This window comes from Oryctolagus cuniculus, chromosome 2 (genome assembly GCF_964237555.1).
Source record: "Oryctolagus cuniculus chromosome 2, mOryCun1.1, whole genome shotgun sequence".
NCBI classification, from domain to species: Eukaryota; Metazoa; Chordata; class Mammalia; order Lagomorpha; family Leporidae; genus Oryctolagus; species Oryctolagus cuniculus.
The window spans coordinates 108,790,994-108,814,232 of record NC_091433.1 but is presented as its reverse complement, the minus strand read 5'-3'; the positions used below and the strand labels follow the sequence as shown (position 1 = coordinate 108,814,232).

The following is a 23,239-nucleotide window of genomic DNA, read 5'->3' as shown; positions in this document are numbered from 1 at the left end:
TCTGCTGCACGCACAGCCTTCCGTCTCCCCAACAGCACTTTGCATATTTTCCACATTACCAGTGATGCAGCAGCTTCCGCCCGCCCTGCAGAGGGTTCACGCCAAAGACACACCTTTATAAACGAGCCTCAGGCTCATCTACCCCTTTTCTCCCCACCTCTCCCTCCCAGCATGGAATACGATGACCCGTGTGAAGAAAGAACACTGGGAGGTGCATAGGATTACAAGGAGTGGATAAGTAACAAGCACAGTGCCGCTTTGCCAACTGAGATTTTCTTGTAATTGGCTTGTTTACCCGGCCAAGAGTTTTTCCACCTCGTCCTGCTCTGGTTGTCCCCTTTTCCCAGTATTTGGGGGTACTAGCTGGCTCTCAATGAGATAAAACAAGGCAGATGAAACAATGCCACACTGAGGAGTGGAAGAGAACAAACCATGCACCATCCCTCCCCCATACAACCCTTCCCGTCCATGCAAGGCAGAAGGCATGAGTTAGCTGGGCTGCAGTTTGAATTCCCAGGTTGCCCTGCCACAGTGATCCCGTCAACCTGCAGTATTACTGTGGCTGTTCTCGCTGAAACGTGAACTCATTTAGGGAAAAGAAATAAGGCAAAAAGATTTTCTTTGGAAGTGATCACAGGTGGTTTTTTAAAATTTAGGTCAAGAAAGCATCAGGGCTTTAATTGTTTAAGAATGTATACTGATCACAAAAGACTTCATGAACCTAACTTCCTCTCTCCCACTCTCTAAGGTTTTTTTGTTTTTTAAATTTATTTGAAAGGCAGACAAGATAGACAAGACAAACAGAAAGAGATCTTATATCTACTGGTTGATTTCCCCAAATGCACCTAACAGCCAAGACTGAGCCAAGCAGAAGCCAAGAGCTTGGAACTCAATCCAGGTCTTCCACGTGGTTGGCAGCAAGACCTAACCATCTGAGACATCACACGCCGCCTTCCTGGGGGTGCACGGGCAGGAAGCTAGAATCAGAAGCAGAGCCGGGACTCAAACCGAGGCACGTTGATGTGGGATGCAGTGTCCCAAATGCCTACCTCAACTTCCTGAACCTTAAGGCACACAGTCTAAGCTGCCAGACGCTGGATTTGTGCTGGAAGCCTTTCAAGAAAATAAACTGGGAAACTCTGAGGGACGAGAAGGTGGACGGGACTGACCTCCAGAAGACATGTGGACATTCTCTAACCTCCAGCACCCCAAAGGGGTGAAATCCCTGTCCCCCCTCAGAAAGAGAAAGGGAAGCGATGCCTTCTCATCCTTACAATTGGCCTCATTAGGTTTGGTCTCAAAGCTCTGAAGGCAGCCTTCCTTACAGGGAGACAGAGACCAACAACCGGCTTCCTACACCCGTCCACCAACCCCAACCTTGCAACAAAACGGCTCTACTCTTGCGTAAGACTTTCTTGTGACTGGCTTGTTTACCAGGCTGAGAATTTTGCCACTTCTTCCTGCGCTGCTCGCCTCCTTTTCCCATTATTTGGGAAAGCAGTAAATCATCCTTGTGTACCTAGGCTATCAAGTTGAGGCCAAATCAAAGTAGAAATGGAAGAGCCAACTAGCAGGACACAGAGGCCCCGCAGGAGGATGGGGGCCTGTGCTGGCGTGGCCAGAGCCAGTGTGGGCTTTTCTGCCCTTTTCCAGAATTGCAGGATGCGGGAAGTCCATTTTCAGGTTTGAAAGATGTCTTTTTCCCTATGATGAATGTGGAAGTGCTGCCTAATCATGATGGAATTTTACAGAAAGAGGTGTAAGGGGCTGAAAACAAAAAACAGGTTAGCAAACGGAACTGTCTGTGAAAACACATGCATCACAGAGCAACGCCAAGCTCTGAGAAGCCAGCGGTATGGGGGGGGGGGGAGTTCCAGCTCGGGAAGGTGGGAAATCTTCACTCAACCCCATCCCCCTACCCCCGAGGTGCCTCTGAGAGAGAGACAGGGTATCAGGAGCGTCACACAGTAGGGTGACCCTGAGTCACCAGGGTCACTTTGCTAGAGAAAACTGGTTACTCGAAAGAATAACATGATAGATATGACATCAGTCACTTGATAAGTCAGCATTTTTTTTTTTTTTTTTTTTGACAGGCAGAGTGGACAGAGAGACAGAGAGAAAGGTTTTCCTTTTCCATTGGTTCACCTCCCAATGGCCCCTGCGGCTGGTGTGCTGTGCAGATCCGAAGCCAGGAGCCAGGTGCTTCTCCTGGTCTCCCATGCGGTGCAGGGTCCAAGGACCTGGGCCATCCTCCACTGCACTCCCAGGCCACAGCAGAGAGCTGGCCTGGAAGAGGGGCAACTGGGACAGAATACGGTGCCCCGACCGGGACTAGAACCTGGTGTGCCGGCGACGCTAGGCAGAGGATTAGCCTAGTGAGCCGCGGTGCCGGCTGTCAGCATTCTATAGACAGAAAAAACCCAAGCTCTTAGGGCAGGCATTTGGTGCAGTGATTTGCTAATGTGCTTCTTGGGAGGAAGCAGGTGACTGCTCAAGTGGCTGCATCCTCGCCACACACACAGGAGGGGAGGCCTGGACTGAGTTCCAGGTTCCTGGCTTCAGTGTGGCATAGCCCCAGCTGTTGTAGGCATTTGGGGAGTGAGTTAGTGGATGGAAGATCTCTCTCTCCCTTTCAAATAACTAACAAACAAACAAGTAACATGACTTCCCTTACTTATAAAAAAAAGTCCCGAAAATATGAGCCCAAATTAATTCCGTTGATGCTCTAAGTCATCATTTTGAAGGAGAGCTTAAAACTGCAGCACCGAATTATTACAAATAATATAACTTATAGAAATGACTTCCATGCCCTGAAATGAAAAGCCAGAGAGTAGGGCCGGTGCTGTGGTGGAGCAGGTAAAGCCGCCGCCTGCAGTGCTGGCATCCCATATGGGCACTAGTTCAAGTTCCGGCTGCTCTACTTCTGATCCAGCTCTCTGCTGTGGCCTGGGAAAGCAGTAGAAGATGGCCCAAGTCCTTGGGCCCCTGCACCCGCATGGGAGACCTGGAAGGAGCTCCCGGCTCCTGGCTTTGGATCAGCCCAGCTCTGGCCATTGCGGCCAATTGGGGAGTGAACAAGCAGATGGAAGACCTCTCTCTGTCTCTGCCTCTCCTTTTTCTCTCTGTGTAACTCTGCCTTTCAAATAAATAAATAAATCTTAAAAAAAATAAAGAAAACCACTGAAAGGCAGCCTTATAAAACTGCATCACTAGAACAGTAGCAGAAGTCGACCGATCACTGTGAAAGGAGCCAAACTCCTCCAGCCATGAACAGAAAACCCGCGAGGCTGACGGGCAGAGGTGCCCTATTATATTCAAAGAGAGAGAGAAGTTTACAGGAAGGGTGGTTGGTGGCGGTGGGAACCGTTGCTTCTGGGCAGAGAACAATCCTGTACAGGGTTTGGGTGACAGAGGAATGTCAAGGGCAAGGGCACAGCTTGCCATGAAAATCCATGCACATCTCCAACACAGGACAAAGCCCTGTGTCTTTGGGGAGGAAGCCTTTGAATGGACGAGCCCTAGTTTCTTTATATTTGCAATCATGCCTTCCAAGGGACCCCCCATTTTCCTTAAATAGGTTTTGGTTCATTTCCCCAAAGGTCATTGTGACATTTTGTATGTATCTATGTAGCTTTATTGAAATGTAATTTATAGACTATAAAGTTCACCCATTTAAAGGGTGTGATTCGTTGGTTTTGTTAAGCATATTAACAGGGCTCTACAACCACCACCCAAATCTAATTTCACAGCATTTCATCATCCCCCAAAAGAGTTCTTGTACTTGTTAGGAATGCCACAGCACTGTAAACTACGGGTTCTCCCTGCTTCTCAGTGCATTTTGTCGAAGGAATCGCTTGCTTAAGAAGAGAAATCAAAGGGAAAAAAGAAACATGTCTAGGAAAGGCATTCCTGTGTCCGATTTTACATGAGTTTTGATCCAGAGCCTCTCCTCCTTCCACCAACAGCCTGAGAAGCAGTAAGTCATCAGCTTTTATGAAAACCCCAGTAGCAACTCCAGTCGATCGCGGGCCAGCTAGTCTTTGAGCACGCAGGCTTGTGTGGTTGTCATGGGGAAGGGTTTTCCACTGAAATAAAAATACTCGGGCTCAGCCTGCCACCATCGAGAAAATGCTTTTCGCCCATGCCCACCAGGTAAGTCGCCTAAGTGACAGGTATTTTCCTTGGAGAAGCACTGAACTGGGCTGGTTTACGCAGTCAAATACTGATCACTTTACTAAGAGGAAGGGAGGGAGGGGAAAGGTTAGTGAGACAACACAGAGGCACCTGCCAGCCAGCGAGGGGATACTTGTAAGACTCCTGATGGGTCTTACACACACACACACACACACACACCTCACTAAGGAAAAAAAATCACCAAACCAAACCACAGGGTCTGTTCCACTTTACCCCTATCTCTCTGCTCCCTGGTCTTTCTGCAGTCTCTCAGGCAAAGTAGGATGTGCAACACAGCTCAAGTGTCTTTCTCGATGAGGCTTACGTCTTACTATCAGTAACGCAGGTGAAACTCAACAGTGCAAGCCAAAGCTAGCCGGGCCAACTCAGGTGCAGAGAACCTCATGCAAGAATCGAGAGCACCTGCTGACATGATACGGCAAAACCCGGCAGCAACCCCTCAGAGCAAAGGGAGCACTTCCGTCTGAAAAATGAGCCGAGCTCTCTGCCAGTTCCAAAGTCCATAATGCACTACGCCGTTCAGGCCTTTCCCCCTAAGTTTCTTGTCTCCTGTTTCACTGCACAACCAGGGATTCTTCATACTTTATATGAAATACAACAAGGCGATTTTTGCAGTAATAAACTCCACACATGCATGACAAATCCAAGCATGCAAAATGTTTAACATCCCAGTTCACAGATACTTTAGGGACAAAATCCGATTATGAATTATATGCCACAATAAATAGGGCTCAATGTTTCATAAAGCAATTTATAGTTCATAAAAATGACAAAATGTACCTGTCAGATAGAGCGCGGAGACCCGTTCTCTGGGCTGCCTGCTGGAAGAAAGGGCAGAGATGTTTATTTAATATTCTGACTTTTAAATTATGTGCTCAATCAACACTTTAAAAAAATCCGTACTACACACATTTTTGTCAGGTGGCCAAATTTTAAATTACTGGCAACGGTAGAGAGTCCTGTCTTGTTAGGCGAAGAACATTCTTGGTGCATTAACTGAAACAAGGCGCACCAGCCACCAGGGGGCGAGCTTGGGGCAGCGCCAAGTTCTTGACCTAGGTGAGGCTGGACAGGTCTCAGGAAACCTGGCAATGACCATAGTTATTTTGTTTTTACTCCCTGGAATCATTTTCCCATTCTTATATTCCGTTTCCTGTAAGAAAAAAAATGTTTTGGTTCCTTACAAGTTTCTTTCCCCATGATGCTGGAATTTCTGACTTGCTTTTCAACTTCATTGAGAGACTTTATTTCACGGCTGGAAACTGGAACAATATCATGGGGTTATTGATTTTGGGGGGAATACGAATGACCCTGTGGCAACTTTTTTTTTTAATCACTTTAAAGATCTGTATTGAAATGTTTATGGGTTTGCTTTAAAATAAAACAGCATGGTGTCGGAGGGTGGGCCCAGCCCTGGGATGGTGACTGCTGATGTCAGATGGTGAGCTCTGGGGGGAGTCATTTATTCTGGGCATTTTTGTATGTGAAGTGAAAAAATTTTTTGCAATTTGTATTGCAAATGCACTGGTTTGGTTTTTGATTTTTCACTTCTTAGAGTTGGGTTGTGTGTGTATGAAGGGATTTCTGAATGGGGAAGAATGGAATGAAAAGGTGGTTTATTTTGGCACAAAAGTTTCTGATATCTGTGCACAGTTCTTTCATTTAGATTCCCCTTGACCTTTCTGAAGACCCCTTTTATATATGCACTGAAAATTTCCATGATAAACAATTAGTAAATAAAAAGACCTCTATTTCTCCGCTCGGTTCCCAGTTTTGTCCTCTCTTTTCCTTGTCTCTTGCCTATTCTATTTCCATCACATGCCTGCATCACAGGGCACCCCGAGGCTAAGGAAGATGAAGGGCATGCTGATGGCCATGGCTTCCTTGGGGTGCACCAGGAAATAAGCAGAGTGCCCGTGATCACTTCCACTTTGCACAAACCGCCTGTCCATTTGCTGTCTGCCAGGGACAGCAAAGTACTGCCCATACTGTTGCCTTATCACACCGAGACAGAAGACAGAACAAACTTCAGATTAGAAAAAATGACACATCAGAACCACTACTCCTGCTATAGAAACAAAACATCCACGAGGTGTCAGTTCCATGTCCTCCAATCAGTCCAATTTCTATAAGTGACACAACATTGATCAAGGAAGAACCACTGGATCTCATCAGCTAGGGACTGGGAGTCTGGCACCCTGGGACAGGTCTCACCAGTCATTTGTCTTGGGCCCTAACTGTGGCCCTCAACCATCGCCTCCATTTCCAAACTGCCCTCTCCTTCTCTGAAAGGGACGCGGGAGGATCCAGTAAGCCAACGTTACTGCCCCGTTCCTGTTCCCTGGACGCTGCGGCTTACGGCTCACTGTCCTGGCATTCTAGTGTCGCAAAACTACTTTAAGAAAGCACTGAGTTACAGTAACTGGGGTGCTTCCAAGTACTCGTGGAAAATGGAGATAAAGACCATTTATTTGGGCATTTTCGAATCTGTGTATGTGGGTGGGGGGCTTCAAAAAAATTGGCGGGAAATGTGTGGCATGAAAAAATGATGCATGGATTTCAAAGTCCACACCAGCTGCTGATGGGCGGCAGCAGCCACTGTCCCCCGGAGGCTCTGTTCTCATCCTGCAAGACAGCTTTCACTTCCGGCAGCTACACTGCAAAAGAACTACACTCTCTCTCCTCCTGACTCTGCTTGGCTGAATCGACATGAAGTGTTCAGAACTCCCGAAAAGAGGTGGAAGCTATTATTAGTCGTCTCTTTACATCAGATCAGCAGGGAGGCACAGGGGACAGAGTCTCCCTGGGGTAGCAGGCATCACAAGCGAGTTCCACTGAAGCCTCTGCCTTGGCCATGTGAATTCTCAGGCAGGGAGATGGACTCAGGCTGTCAGCATTTAAAAGACTATTGACTCTTTTCTCCCATGCCTTCACATACCTCCTGCTGACTTTTATGATAGGGAAAAAGTGCATGTTGATGTATAGCCTGCAAGAAAATGATTTAGAAAGCAATAGCAAAGCAAAGCAAAGACAAAACAAGAAACTGCTGCTGGACCACCGCTGAGCGCTTAGGAGTTGATGCCTTCCAGGTGGTGGTGCCTGCTGGGAGCGACTTCGCAGGACTGAAGTCACTCGGGTCTTCCAACACAGGGCACCTTAGAGAGCTCACGGAGAGAGGGACTTTAAAGACAAAGTTACCATTTTTTAAAAATGAGTTTTTAAAATTTATTTTAATGTATTTGAAAAGCAGGAAGATGGAGAGAGTGAGGAGAGAGAACACACACAATTTTCCATTTGCAGATTCGTTCTTCAAATGCCCACTATGGCCAGGGCTGCTCCAGGTCAAAGCCAGGAGCCTGGAACTCAATCCGGTCTCCCACATGGGTGGCAGGAGTCCACGTACTTGAGCCATCACCCTCTGCCTCCCAGGGGGAGCATTAACAGGAAGCTGAATAGGAAGTGTAGCCGGGACTTGAACCTAGTCACTCTGATATGGAATGTGGGCATCCCAACCAACATCCTAAACAGGTAAGTTTGATGCAAAACAAAACAAAACAAAAAAAAAAAAAGGAAAAATTTAACATCCATGCAGTTTTTCACGACATACATTTTCTGTGCACTTTTTGAGGATGTTTTGTATATACAAGTTTCAATTTTTTTTGCACCAAAACAAACTTGTCTTCTAATTCCAATTTCCACAAACTTTTTGAAGGCCCTTGTATAAGGTGGGCCGGAAGCCTGGAGCAGAGAACAAGAGGCCACTTCCCTATAGCAGACAGACAGCACTCTGGGACTGAAGGATCCTTCTGGACTATGCAACCAGGCTCCCCACTAGTCAGCACGCAGCATCTCTGTGTGTGTCCTCACTCATCTGCCTGCATGGTGCGCATTACCACACCCCCAACACAGTGCTTCCTGCTCTCATCAGTTGCTTGCACCACTATATTGTTAACGTCTGATTTGATTGTACGATTGAATTTGCAGTTACTCTACATTATTAAAAACTTTACAGAGAACAACTCACCATCCATCAAGAAAGGAGATGAGAATATGCTAAATATTTTAAATCATTCCTTGAGGGGAGTAATAAAAAAATACCCCTTTTGGCATTAGATTAAAATTGCATGTCATATGACAAAGTAAAGACCACCAAGATTATTTTACTGCCTCCCCTCTCACAAAACACCCTTCAGGTTTTGCACACTATTTTATTTTATTGCTGGAAAATAATAAAAGAAATAAACATTGGAACTAAACAGCAAAGAAAATAACCTAGGTGACTCATGATTGAAGTCTGAAAAATTACTCATAGTAAACTAGATGAATTGCCCAATTTCATTCCTTCAAGAGTTGTATGTTGCAGCAACCTTATTTTCTCTTCCTAAATCTCTCATCATCTCCTCCTCACAGCTTTCTTTTTACTCAGTTCTTGGCAAATTAGGTGGAGAGGGTTAATAGGAGGCTTCATTGATCTTTCTTGAGTTCATTATTCATTCATGAATGACTGAAGCTCAACTCCAGGAGACAAAACAAGCTTTCTGCCAGAAATAGTCATTTTCCAGGTTCTCCTTGAGAGATGACATCTCTCCTCTGTCTTTACTGTAGCAAGCTTGGTGCTTGGGAACATCATCAGTAGGTATTCAAGTTTCAATGTACGCTAAATGAATTACAAGTCACAATCTGTTATCGAAAGGAAATCAAAGGGGAAATTAAATGTCCTTACTGTAACTGAGTCGCGCGTAGAACAAGTTCATGGATACTGGATTTGGGGGGTGGGGGGGACAAAGCCAAGAGGCAGACACACAGAAGAGTCCCAGGATGACTCAATTTCTTACTCAACAGAAACAGAACTAACACCTGGACAGGTCTGTAATTCAATATGAAGGACTTACTATGTATAGACACTGGGCTCAGCCTGAATGACAGATAAAACAGACATAGCACTTGCCATAGCATGCTTAGAGTCTGGACATGGGGCAGACAAGAAAAGTCTCTCTCTCTCTCTCTCACACACACACACACACACACACACACACCCTATTCTTGATTACAAAGGCTATGACTGAAGAAGACAGGGTACTGTTAGGCTAATGAAGACAACCTCCTTTGGAAAGAATGATCAAGGTAGATTCACTAAACCAAAGAGTTACAAGGCTGGGATTTGAAGGAAAAGAAGAGTTATCAGATCAGAGAAATGGGAGTGGAAGGCAGAGAAATGGTTAGAGAGCCAAGACTGGAGGCAGGCCTAGACCCTGGCTCAGCTGAAGATCTGCAGAGGCCACTGCAGTGTGGTTCTGCAAGTTGTGGCCGAGAAGATAAGGACGATCCCAAGGGCTCTCTAGGTCAAGTGAAGGACTGTGGCTATCATCCATGAACAACAGGCAGTCCTTGAGGGTTTTATGTTATGGGAGCTGGATAAAGCAAGCATGGAAGCTGCTTGTATATTCTTCACAACGTCCTGGGGCCCCATAATAATTTTTGAAAAGAGTAGGAAGTGAGGAAGATGGCTTACATTCTGCAGCTGTCACTCTGGCTTCTGCATGGGGGAACGGGTTTGGGAGAGAAGGGACGGCATTTGAGGTCATGGCAGTCATTACAGGTAAGAGAAGGGCATGGCGACAGTGCAGATGGAGGGAGCCTGCATTTTATTTTGGAGGTCAAATTGAGGGAACTGGTGATTGACTGCATGTGGCAGGTATCTGGAATGAATTTCAGGTTTCTGGCTTCTATCTCGGGTCTGGATAGAGCAGCGGCTGCTGAAGACGGTGCAGGAGCAGGGAGGAGAAGTGGTTGTTTTGGGTGTGTGAAATTCTAGTTGCCTATCGAATGGGTATGTTGAATAGATAGTAGGATACATGAGACTGAAGCTGTTATATGTCAATAAAGCAAAACCCATCCATAACAGTCATGCAAAGGATGGTTTGAGATTTCTGGATGTACACTAGGTTGTGGGGAGCAACTTGGACTGGACTAAGTTACTGGAATTAAGACTTATTCTATGCATCTGCTCTCCCACAATATGGCACTGGGAGAGGAGTAAACAGCTTCTGCGCAGCTGCCTCTCGCCAACTTGAGTGATGACCTGTAGGAGCTGATCCTGCTCCTGATTGGAGGAGAGCAGTGTACTCGGCGTGTGGGTAGCAGAGTTGGGATTGGTGGAAGAGGACTATAAAGGAGGAGAGAGACAACATGCACCAGGAACATCTATCTGAAGGAACACCTGTGCAGCCCCCAAGAGAGCCAGCCGGCGGTGTGCCGCTCCCCCGCGGAAGTGGGGAAAGTGGCAGGGGGGCCCGCCCCTCCACGGAGGTGGAAGGATCGGTAGCCAACCTGGGAAGAACCAGCAGCAAACCTGGGAAGGGCCGAGCAGACAAAAGAACAGCGCAGGGTCCTGTGTCGTTCCTCCGTGAAGAGGGGGAGCAACACTAGGTTATCATTCCAAAAGAGGATAATGTAGGATTCAACTGCTTGGAATACATCTTTGGGTTTTCCTTCCCACATGTTGATAACCTCCATTATCCTGATAGGTTAATGACTGCTGCAGGAGGTATCAACCCATCAAAAATTGAAAATTCTGTTGTTAGAAAATACACTGAATATCCCTAACCCACTGAGCATCTCAGCAAAACTGTGTGATGTTTCCCCCACGACCTCAGAGTTGACGGGAGCTGTAGCTGTTACTGCCCAGCATCCAGGGGCTAGGAACACACAGCACTAGCCCGGGAAAAGAGCAACCCCCCAAATTCAAAGTATGGTTTGTCCCAAATGAGTACTGCTTATCCACCACTGTACAGTGGAAAACTCCCGAGTCACACCAGGACTATCATGTAGCAAGGGACCATCTGTATTCATCAACACCATCACAGCCAGTCTTAGTTCACTTGTGTTTTCTTGTTAACTGAAGTAGGCTGTGGAAAATTAGATCCAAACACATATTATTATGGGTAAAGATTTTACTTTTTTGCTGTCCTTTTTCCCAAACTGAGCCTTGTATTTGCTAAGTTACCTCACTGTTCAATTTTCTCCTTTATCTATTAACACATTATCTGCACTGTTTATCATTTTAGTCCTAGCTGACACATCTCCTAACTTTTTAATTTACTGTGCTTCCATTTAGTGTTTTTCAAACCACGTAGTAGTATCTGCAGGACAAAGGAAAAATTCTTACTTCTGCATCCCCCCTCCTTGGTAATAAGTATTTTGCATTTCCAGGTTCCTAGACATGGTGTCTAGAGAGCATTCTGTTCAGTACATTTGGACCTCATCTTGTTCTCTACAGGGCTCAGGCAGAGTCAGGGATGTCAGTCTAGCTTATCATCCAAGTAAGAACATCTGTGACAGGGATGGGGGATGCTACTACATGGGAGCCAGGAACAACAACTGACGCTGTACAAATACAGGCGACATCCAGCCCAGGCCCCGCTCTACCTCAAATCTGTGACTCTTCAAGACTGTGGAAGCTTTTGCCATCACAAATGAAAACGGAGCAGGAGAAACAAAGGGGCAGTGTGAGCACGTGCCCCAGGGGTCCTCCCCCACCTGCAGTGATGGCATTAGACTCCTCCCACACAGAGCCCAAGGGATACAAGACAGCCTGAGGCCAGAAGACTCTGGAGGAGGGCTGTGGGTCAGGAGGCTGCTGTGAGGCTGCTAAGAAGGAGAATGATGGCAGGGAACCACCATGCTGGCTGGGAAGTATGCTGGGAGACGGCCAGGTCCTGGGTGTGGGTGATCCTGCACCTGCCCAGCCCATGCAGGAGGTTAAGAGGGCATTCCACACCATGCCTCCTGGGAAAGACCTTGGTTGGGGACTCAGCACACTGGGACCCACACATGACCTGACTGCTGGCAGGTGGCAGGAGCCCCAGGTACATTTCCCACACCCCTGCTTCCTGTTGAGGGGCCTTGTAATTGTCAATCAGGTAGACAGCTTCCGGGTGTAGCCCAGACCCCTAAGGACCACCTGGAAGGCTGCATAGGCTCCGTGACCTTCAAGCTGATTGCAGAAGCACAGAGATGCCAGCATCAGCTTTCGCCTATAGAATTTGTGTTGCCCTGAACTAGCTACTCCCCTCTTTGCCTGCCCTTTAAAAGCTCGTGGCTGATTGTTAATAAATGGACATGTTCACCAAAACTTGTCTCTGGTGCTTCTTGTCAAAGAACGCCATTGCCCCACCATCCTGACAGTGTGGGCCTCGTAGGACAAGCCCGCACCTGGGGAGCAACCTGCAGGTGAAGGGGTGTGGCATCCCTGTGCTGCAGCAGGTAGCTGATGCCACATGGGCTGGAGGTAGGGAGACCAAGCATTAGCTCCTTGGAGACAGGAAGTGGGCACCAGCTACATTCCCGACCAACCCTGGGGAAGAGGTTCCACGAATAGCACGGAGCACACCAGTGCTTGGCAGATACCTGTTACTGGATGACAGAACTGTAAATGGGGAGTCCCTGAGGATGATGAGTTGGCCTTTAACTCATTCATTCATCCAATTCAGGCTCTTTCCAAAAACCTCTGTGTCACAGGAGGGGGCCACCAGACTGGTAACTGCGCTTTTATTCTTTGCCTCAACTTCTTTTTTTTATTATTTTTATTTTTTGTTTATTTTTTGACAGGCAGAATGGACAGTGAGAGAGAGAGACGGAGAGAAAGGTCCTCCTTTGCCGATGGTTCACCCCGCAATGGCCACTGTGGCCGGCACACTGCGCTGATCGGAAGCCAGGAGCCAGGTGCTTCTCCTGGTGTCCCATGTGGGTGCAGGGCCCAAGCACTTGGGCCATCCTCCACTGCCTTCCTGGGCCACAGCAGAGAGCTGGCCTGGAAGAGGGGCAACCGGGACAGAATCCGGCGCCCCAACCGGGGCTAGAACCCGGGGTGCTGGCGCCGCAGGCGGACGATTAGCCTAGTGAGCCGCGGCGCTGTCCTGCAACAACTTCTACAGTAGATTTGTTGTTGTTAGTAAAACTACAAACCAAGTATCCCTCTCCCTCCTCACACCCACTCCTGTTTTAAAGAAATGAATACGGCAGTGTTTTGCTTTTAAACAGGCACCATCTTTCAACTACCTTTCAGGAAAAAGGACCTCAGAAATCTTTGCTAAACTATTATTTTACTAAAAATAAGAATGGCCCTATGTATGACACTGCTTTCCTTATAATAATTTTATTATTTTTTTTTTTTTTGCAGCACTTTTCAAAAAAGCTTCTGTCAAGGTATTAGACAAGACACTGTTTCACTACAACCAGTTCTCACTGGATAGGTGGTAAAGTTGTCAGTCTTTACTCTTCTGTTCCAAATGCAACTATTTTACCCTCCTAAAGAACAGGTTTAGAAAACCCGGTGATCATGGGCTTTGCCTCATTAGAACTTGTGTTCTAACACTTTTTAGGTTGCTCTGGGAGGGAGATGATGGAGTTACACAAATAACAATAGGTAACTTCTAGCCAAAAGCCTTCAAGGGTCAAATCTCATCATTACTGTAGGCATATGATACAAGATGGTGGTGTGTGTGGGTGGGTGGGTGGGTGGGAGGGGGTAATTTTAAATCTGGATTCCGTCATCTTTATTATTATTTTCAATGACTTAAGTAGCAAATGCTCATCATAGAAAAAATAGCACATGTAACAAGTGAAAAATGAACAGACCTTCAACAAAACCAAACCACATCCCCCTCCATCTCAGCACTGCAGCGAGAGCTATCATTAGCAGTGGGGTATGAACCAATCTCTATTTTACACACACACACACCAAATAAATCAAGGCTGTCCTGGGCCCAGGCTGAGCATGGTGTTGCATCTGAAAGGAACACAAATATGCTGTAGAAGCCTTGAAAAATAATTGAAGTATCAATGGCTCTTTGACAAGAGAGGGGCAAGGGGGAATCAGACCGGGAAGCAGTCTGATTATAAAACTCTCCCAGAATCTTCTTTACTTCTCTGCCTTTTCCAAGCCCACACCACGTACATTGTGTGATTTCTCTTTCTTTCTGCCTCCTCCCCTCTTCTCAGGCTCTCCCCTGGAACTGTAGACCGCCACTCTTGCCTCTTTCTCCTACTACCTTCCGCTATCATGAGCTCCCTCACTTTCCTTATATAAGTCAACCTTCCCGACTTCCTCTGGAACACCTTTCTTTCTGTTACCAAAATAAGCAATGAAAACCAGTTCCAGCAATCACATAAAGAATAACTCCATGGAGAAGAGGAAGGAGGGAGAAGATATAAAGATGTCTATTTTAATAGTTTTATGCTGACATAGTTATATCATCATAGAATATTTTACATTTTTCTATTTTAACTTTTTGTCGAGTTATATCAAGAAGTTGAAACAGGGGCCAGTGCCATGGCTCACTTTGTTAATCCTCCACCTGCAGCACCAACATCCCATATGGGCACTGGATTCTAGTCCCGGTTGCTCCTCTTCCAGTCCAGCTCTCTGCTGTGGCCTGGGAAGGCAGTGGAGGATGGCCCAAGTGCTTGGGCCCTGCACCCATGTGGGAAACCAGGAAGAAGCACCTGGCTTCTGGCTTCGGATCGGTGCAGCACTGGCCGTAGCGGCCGTTTGGGGGATGAACCAAAGGAAGGAAGACCTTTCTCTCTGTCTCTCTCTCTCTCTTACTGTCTATAACTCTACCTGTCAAATAGAAAAAAAAGAAGTTGAAAAACAGAAGTTTGGTAGGCTTAACTTGCCCATGGTCACAAGGTCAAGAGTAGGACCAGGCCAGTGAGGGCTCCACAGAGTAATCCATCACTGCCTTGGCCACTCTATGGCTGCTGTGGCTGAAGGGTCCATGGAAAGAGGACCACATGATGTTGCGTTCCACCAGTCTCTGCAAAGAGGGCTTGTGGGACACTGGGCAGGTGCTGACAGACAGCAGAGAAGTTTACCAAAGGAGGCCATGGGGAAGAAGTGCAGGAATCAGCTCTTAGGTGTTTGCAAAGGAGGTGTCTGAGCCCAATGTCTTTCCCCAAGAAGCTTAAAAGGCAGAAGCATGCTGTTGATCTCAAAGGCTGTCTGAAATTCCTAGGGAAGAATTCTTTTAACCTCCAGGGTTCATTGTGACAGGACTACATTTGGAAGGGAAGGGCATGCCTGGGTTGGGTGTGGGTAGGAGCAAAGATCACGAGGGATTTGCAAGGCAAAGGGAGAAAATGTACAGGTGATCTTGAGCCAAGTTCAGCTGTCTGTTCTCAGAATTATGAGGGGTTTCTTCTGAGAGAGGTAGAAACATCTGGCTCCTGGGGAAGAGCATCAGCAAGGCAATTATTATTATTATTATTTTTTTTTGACAGGCAGAGTGGACAGTGAGAGAGAGAGAGAGAGACAGAGAGAAAGGGCTGGTTCACCCTCCAATGGCGGCTGCAGCCGACCCGCTGCGGCCGGCGTACCGCACCGATCCAAAGCCAGGAGCCAGGTGCTTCTCCTGGTCTCCCATGCGGGTGCAGGGCCCAAGGACTTGGGCCATCCTCCACTGCACAGAGAGCTGGCCTGGAAGAGGGGAAACCGGGACAGAACCGGCGCCCCGACCGGGACTAGAACCCGGTGTGCCGGCGCCGCAAGGTGGAGGATTAGCCTAGTGAGCCGCGGCGCCAGCCTCATTCATAACTTTCATATTTGGCCTAGCAGGTGAAGACTGGGATCAGTCATTTCCCACTAGGTTGAGTTTGCCAAATACCTTTGGGAGATTTAAAATAATCCTATGCTACCTGCATGGGATGCTTTGGTGGAGTCCCATTCACTTTCCATTGGCCTTCCTAGGTGGTTAATTACTGTGAAGGCAACCAGGGCCCAAGTTGTGGAATAAGAATGTTACTCTGTTTTTATATAAAGACCAGGTCAAAGTAACATACATGCTTTGGCAGTTTTGTTAAAAATGCAACCTGTGTTTAAAGATCAAAAATCAAAGCTTGGCTTTGTGTTTCATTTAAAGCTTTTTTATTCAGACAAAATAGCGATATTTGAAGATAGATCTGGGTTTGTCACAGTTAGGAAAGATTCTCCTAAGGGTGCTCTGCCGATTCTGTGTGTGTTCCAATTGGTGTGAAGATTTTCTCCTCTCAAGTGAATGAGGATTCAGTTTATAGATGAGAGTGCTTTTATCTAACACGCATCATGATCAAAAACCCTTCCTTGAACTGCTCTGGGCCTTTAAAAACCATTTCTTTTACTTATTTGATAGAGAGAACACGAGTGAGAGAGCAGTAGAGAGTGAGCATGCATGTTCCCCTCCACTGGCTCAACCCCCAAATACCTGCAACAGCTGGGCTGGGCCAGGCAGAAGCCAGTAGCCTAAAATGCAGTTGGGTCTCCCATGTGGGTAGCAGGGATCCAACTACTTGAGCCCTCACCTGCTGGCTCCAGGGTGTGCCTTAGCAGGAAACCAGAATTAGGAGCAGAGCTAGGACTCGAACCCAGGCACTCTGCTACAAATGCAGGTGTCCTAAGTGGTGTTGTAACTGCCACTGTCTTGGATTTTTTTTTTTTCTTGACAGGCGGAGTGGACAGTGAGAGAGAGAGAGAGAGAGAGAGAGAGAGAGAAAGGTCTTCCTTTGCCGTTGGTTCACCCTCCAATGGCCGCCACGGCCGGTGCGCTGCGGCTGGCGCACCACGCTGATCTAATGGCAGGAGTCAGGTGCTTCTACTGGTCTCCCATGGGGGGCAGGGCCCAAGCACTTGGGCCATCCTCCACTGCACTCCTGGGCCACAACAGAGAGCTGGCCTGGAAGAGGGGCAACCGGGACAGAATCTGGCGCCCCGACCGGGACTAGAACCCGGTGTGCCGGCGCCGCAAGGCGGACGATTAGCCTAGTGAGCCGCGGCGCCGGCCTGTCTTGGATTTTTAAAAAAAATATTTATTTATTTATTTGAAAGTCAGAGTTACACAGAAACAGAAGGAGAGGCAGAGAAAGAGAGAGAAAGAGAGAGAGAGAGGTCTTCCAAATGTTGGTTCACTCCCTAATTGGCCACAGCGGCCGGAGCTGTATCAATCAGGAGCCAGGAGCTTCCTCTTTGTCTACCATGCAGGTGCAGAGTCCCAAGGACTTGGGCCATCTTCTGCTGCTTTCTCAGGCCATAGCAGAGAGCTGGACTGGAAGTGGAGCAGCTGGGTCTCGAACCGGTGCCCATATGGGATGTAGGCACTGCAGACAGTGGTTTTACCTGCTAAGTCACAGTGCTGCTCCTCCCCCCCAACCCTGCCTTGGATTTTTAACAATGGAAGTCTAGGTTGAAGGAAGAGCCACGCAGAGGGCCATGGCTGAATCTGGAACCTTAACACTTTTCCAGTGTAGACGACCATATGTGGTGGTATGATATTTTAGCAGCTGCCTGATCTACTTCTTACAGGACGTCTTATTCTACTCAGCACAACCTGTTGGCTGCAAACTCCACTCAGCATGGAACTGGGAAGTGCCGGGGGTCTTAAATGACTGCCAAAGATTTCTCTCCATGAAGAAACAATGGACTAGGAGAGACTCCTGAGAAAAGCTGTGCTAATAAGATAACCAGTCCCACGCCGGCGAGATTGGGGGGAAAAAAAAACACAAAACTTTTCAGCTGCATATCTGGACCAGGCAGCCGAATAATTCTGATTCTGAGCAAACCCTTTTCTTTTCTTTGTAATATCCCCGAGTGTGGATAGGAGTGACAGCATATTCTCCAAGGAGTAACCACTCCTGAATGCCTACACATCCCCCAAAGCTATTGGAGACAAAACTGTTCAAGTCGAGGGACCAAGGGCTGTTCCCGGGAGGAAGCAGGAACACGGTGTGGAGGAAGGACTCCACTTCCTCCGCCAGCCAGCGGCCCGGCTAGAGGGTGTGGAGGAGACAGCGCGACCCTCAGTGAATGGTGGCTCTCCACCGTGGCTCCCTGGGTGCAGGCTGTGGAGGTGGGGCTGCCACCCTCCGTCCACACACACCTCATTGAGCCCAACAAAGGCGACGTCTCCCCACATTTGTGCTAACTGCACGTGTGCCAAAATGCAAGGCATTGTCTCTTAATTTTTATATAAATCTTTGTCTTTTCCAGATTTTCACTCAGGGTTCTCAGGCTGAAACGAGCCACATGCCCCGGTGCAGGCTGCTTGGATACAACGAAATCTACGTTAACCTCAACTGTGTTGCTGAAGGAGGTGAAGAAAATATTTTAGCTAATGGGGTTGTGAGCATCTGTGCTGAGGACTGGGGAGTTTTCAGTTGCTGAAGTGGAAAAAAAAAGTAGTGATGTTTTTGTGTATCTCCATTTATGTGTGTGCTTTTCACAAATGCTTACGGAGAGTGGCATGATGTAATAAAAGAATTGCGTGTTTCCTTTTGGTGACAATAAAATGTTATTTGTAAAAGATACTTACTTAACTAGCTAGGACAGTTAAATCTGCCAGCAGAACACTTGTCTCCTTGATGGTGACTAAGAGTTTATATGATTACTCCTACACAGATAATGACAAAGATCTGACAGGAAGGAGTTTTCAATTAGAATTATTACATTTCCACATTAAAAAGAAACCCAATTCATCATTATGATCAAACTGGGCATTCACCTCAGGTACAACACTGATGCAAGACTGAAAATAAAAACATAAACCATAAGCTGCTCTTTTATTTTAATACGCTGCTATTAGGATTAATATGAGTAATATATACTTTTATTAGATAGTCCTTCGGGGCAATGCACTTCTTGGCCTTGGAAAGGCATTTAAGAATTCTGTGGTTAAATCCACCATGATGAGCATGGCTAAGGTGTAATGCATCCAGACCAACAAGCCAGCATCATGCCTCATGTCTGGTGCTTAGTAGGTATTCAAGACTCTTCTCAGAATGACTGATGTGAAAATCACCTCTCTCTAGTTTGGCTACAAATCACATGGACAACACAGTTCATTTCGAATGTTGGAGAAACTCAGTTTTGGAGCCTTGCCCCCCCAAACCTGGTCCTGATTACTGTTTCAACTCCTGTTTATATAATTCTACACAATTTTGGCAGGACACAAGAGCACATACCAGGGTGCTGGCTTGTATGCATCTCCTGGGATATGAATGTCACGCTGACTGGATGAACTCTGGCCGCAAATCCCAGACAAGCACAATGACTCTATTTATTCAGACTTGGCTGCCTGAATGCAGATTGACTCTGTGGGTAATAAATTTTCACAGGCCAAGAACTTCAGCATCAACCAAGCCGATCCTGAGAAGAAAAATGCACCCCGGGACGGGGGAGCTGGACTGCAAAACCCTCCTGTGTTTTTATTCCACGTCTGTCTATCATTCAGCTAATTCATTTGGTCGCAGAAGGACAAGCACCATCAGTGGCTTCGGGGGTTCCTTCTTAAAGCTTTGCTTTTGGTTATGCATTGGTCACAGGCAAAAGGGGCAAGGGAAAAAAATGAAAGCTCCCTTGACAATGGGTAATCTATTTTCAATAGTACACCCCAAACTGATGTGAGCCATCAGGGACGAAGAGAGAAAGCAGCAGAGAATCCAGAGGACCATATCTCTTGTAGAAGTCCATAAGAAAGCACCAGAAACAGAAAGAGTGGCAGCTCCATGCACAGCACCCCCTCACCTATGAGCTTGACATCTTGATACAGACAGGTTTTAGATTCTTTCTGAGAGAGAAGAGTATTACTCTGCACATTATAAATAAGAAAATAATGGGCTCTTCAACGTGCAGATTTATGTTAATGACCTAGATATCTGCTACATTAATCGTATGTGCTCCAAATATTGATTGGGGAGTAAAAGGTAACTTTTCTTCATTGTGCGAGAAGTAAATGATGCCAATAGGGAAATTTCCTTCTACCGATTATATCCGATGATCGCTGCCTATAAAATTAAAATCGTCCTTTTGAGTGGATCAACTGCATTCATTTAAAGAGAAAAATGCAGTTATATAATTAAAATGAAAAGACTGCTCAATGTGTGTGGATAATGTAATTACTGGAAGCTGCAGGCACAGACGTAGCTATTCAATTTATGTCCCGGTTAGTTTCCTGAGCTATGTATTCGTCATCTTGGAAACCCTGCGTGCAGGTGACACTCTCTCAGCTCAGCCACTCCCTGCTGGAAAGTCTTCATCATGTGTCCCTCTCATGCCTTAGCCAGAACTCCATCCAGATCAGTGCTCTGACCTCAGAGGCCAAGGTCATCCTGTTTTGTAGCCAACGGGAAGACACACAATACCACTCATCTTTCTCTTCTAAATCCATTACAGGTTCCCTTAGTACTGAGAGCTTTCAGGAATACTTTTGAATTAGGTTTTCCCATTCCTTCACATTCTTCTATGCAAACACTGGCCTTTGGAATTGTTCAAACCCAGGGTTCCAGAAAAGAACTCAAACCAACTGCTGCATGTATCACAAACCCTTCACTTACTCCAATACAAAAAGCAGGTCTCTGATCTTTTTTGCTATTTCGCATTTGAACCTTATAAAGTATGAAAACTATGAGGGCACTTCAAAAAGCCCACAGGAAGATAGAATTGAAGGATGGTGTGCATTTTTGGTAAACTTTTTGAGGACTCCGTATAAAGGAACAACCCTGAGTTTGCTGCCTCTTCAACTTGATCTGCAAACTTTTTAAGTAAACCCTGTCACCACCGAGCTCCAAGCTCCTGGTCCATACTTCTGCTGTCTTTGAAATGGAAAGCTGCAGGAAAAGCCATCCTTCAGGCATTGGAGGCTTCTGTTGGACATGACTTAGACCAACTTCTAACCTCAGTATGGACTGATGTAGACATGTTGAGAAGTGGCATAAGGGGGCAGGCATTTGGACTGGCAGGTAAGAGGCCACATCCCACCGTTAAGTGCCTGGTTCAATCCCCAGATCCAGCTCCTGATTCCAGGTTCTTACCAGCATGCAACCCGAGAGACAGCATGAATGGCTCAAGCGATTGCTTTCCTATGGGAGATCAAGGTTTCATTTCTGGCTTATGGCCATAGCCCCCTGGCTGTTGAGGGCATTTAGGGAGAGAACCAGCAGGTGGGAGTGTTTCTCTCTCTCTCTCTTTCTCTCTCTCTGTCAAATAAGTAAATTTTTAAAAAAAGATTTATTTATTTATTTGAAAGGCAGAGTTACAGAGAGGCAGATGCAGAAAGAGACAGAGAGAAATGTCTTCCGCCTGCTGGTTCACTACCCAGATAACCACAAGGGCTAGAAATAGAGCTGTGCTGATCTGAAGTCAGGAGCTTCTTCCGGGTCTCCCACGTGGGTGCAGGGGTCCAAGCACTTGAGCCATCTTCTACTGCTTTCCCAGGCCACAGCAGAGAGCTGGATCAGAAGAAAATCAGCTGGGACTTGAACTGGTGCCCATATGGGATGCCGGCACTGCAGACAACAACTTTATTCACTACGCCAAAGTGCTGGCTCCAAATAAGTAAACTTTTAAAAATAGCTGTAGGCATTTCCTTGGCGATTGGATAGATTCTTTCCTCTTAAGTAGGTAGGTTATTTTTGCATTCATATATAGTCAATTTATGATTCTGTGTCATCTTTCTGTTGTCTGTGTCAATACTTTCAATGTGGGGGTCATATCAACTTGAAAAATCATAATGGGTTTGCAAAGAAATGAAGGTAGAGCAAACACCTCTTTCATGCTGGACAATGGGCACTGGGAAATGCTCTCAATTCAATGCAGCATCCATTAGCATCGATTTAGCAAACATTTAACACTTATGTTATGTCAGATACAGCCCATTCCCCTAGGAAACCTCCAGCTTAGTTGGTATACACTGATACTGAAAAGAAGTCAACACAGGTGGGCACCACAGTACAGTAAGCTGAGCCACCCCCTGGGGTGCCTCATTGTCTCAGGGTGCCTGGGATAAAGTCCTGCCTCCACTTCCAATCCAGCTTCCCGCTAACGCACACCCAGGGAGGCAGCAGGTGATGGCTCCAACACTTAGCTCCCTGCCACCCTCTGGGAGGCCTGGATGGAGCTCCTGGCACCCAGCTTTGGCCTGGCCCAGCCCGGGCTGTTGTGGGCATTTGGAGAATAAACCAGTGGATGGAAGATACCTCTCTCTGCCTTTCAAATAAATAAATGAATTTAAAAAAAGGAATATAACAGTAAACATGTAATATATAACTAATATGATAAGATCAAAGAAAAAAGATTAAGGTGACTATGAGAAAGACTATGTAGGGTTTGCTTTAGATGAGAGAGATCTCCTTGAAGAAATAAAAATTATGGTGCACCTCCAGGATGAGCAGGTGTCAGCCAGGCAAGTCTATGGAGGCCCTAAGCAGTCGAGCGTGGCTTGCTGAAAAAAGGCTCTATGGTTCAAGTTCTGTGCAGGAGCTTGTGGAAAGGGAAAAAGCAGACAAAGCCAGACTGCGCAGGGTAGCGTTGGGTATGCTCCGGGCTCTGGATTTGATCACAGCTGGAATGGAAAACTCATTTAAGATTTTAGACCAAGGAGTGACTTGATCTCATTTACATTTTTAAAAGATCACTGTGGGGAGATTGTATTATAGAGGGCGGGGGACAGAAACATGATAGTTTACACTAGGCTGGTGTAGACTAGCCAGGATGGAAAGAGGTAAGTGGACTAATATTTAACTTTTGAGGTTGAATTTATAGGACTTAGAGATGAAACGAATATCTGAGTGAGAACCAGCGAGTCATTAAGGATGAGACCTGTGCCTCTTGGCTTGGACATTCAGTTGGGCATCTGGCAGTGTCAGCTTTGGAAACAGGAATTATCACCAGAGGAATCTATTTGTGTGCCTGGATACACAGGGTGGCAAAGACCAGAAGCTCAATTTGGCACGGACTGAATTTGAAATGCTTGTGAGACAGCCAAGTGGAAAAGTCAAGTAGGTCCGCGGCGGTTCAGAAGAGAGCTCTGAGCTGAGGCTGGGACTTTGGAAATTGCCAGTCAATAAAAACTGAAGGTCATGGGAGCGCCTGAGATCACCCGGGAAGTGTGGAGGAGGAGAAGAAAAGTCAAAAGGCTGCAGCATTCTAGACTGGACAGATAAGGAACCTGGGACGAAAAAGCCAGAGGGGCAGGAGACAAGGCAGGGGCGTGTGGCGTCAGACTCCTCCAAGGAAGTG

General features: G+C 46.7%; 1 protein-coding gene across 5 annotated transcripts in view; it reads right to left on the bottom strand.

The window, feature by feature from the left end:
* Positions 1 to 23,239, bottom strand: part of AFF3 (ALF transcription elongation factor 3) — a 598,192-nt gene that overhangs the window by 91,688 nt on the left and 483,265 nt on the right. For 4 of the 5 annotated variants that reach the window (XM_051842640.2, XM_051842639.2, XM_051842642.2 and 1 more), the window contains one exon: positions 4,975 to 5,015. In XM_051842640.2, coding sequence (XP_051698600.2) covers positions 4,975 to 5,015 — 41 coding nt within the window. The remainder of the gene's footprint in view (positions 1 to 4,974; positions 5,016 to 23,239) is intronic. The other variant, XM_051842641.2, reaches the window with a different exon arrangement.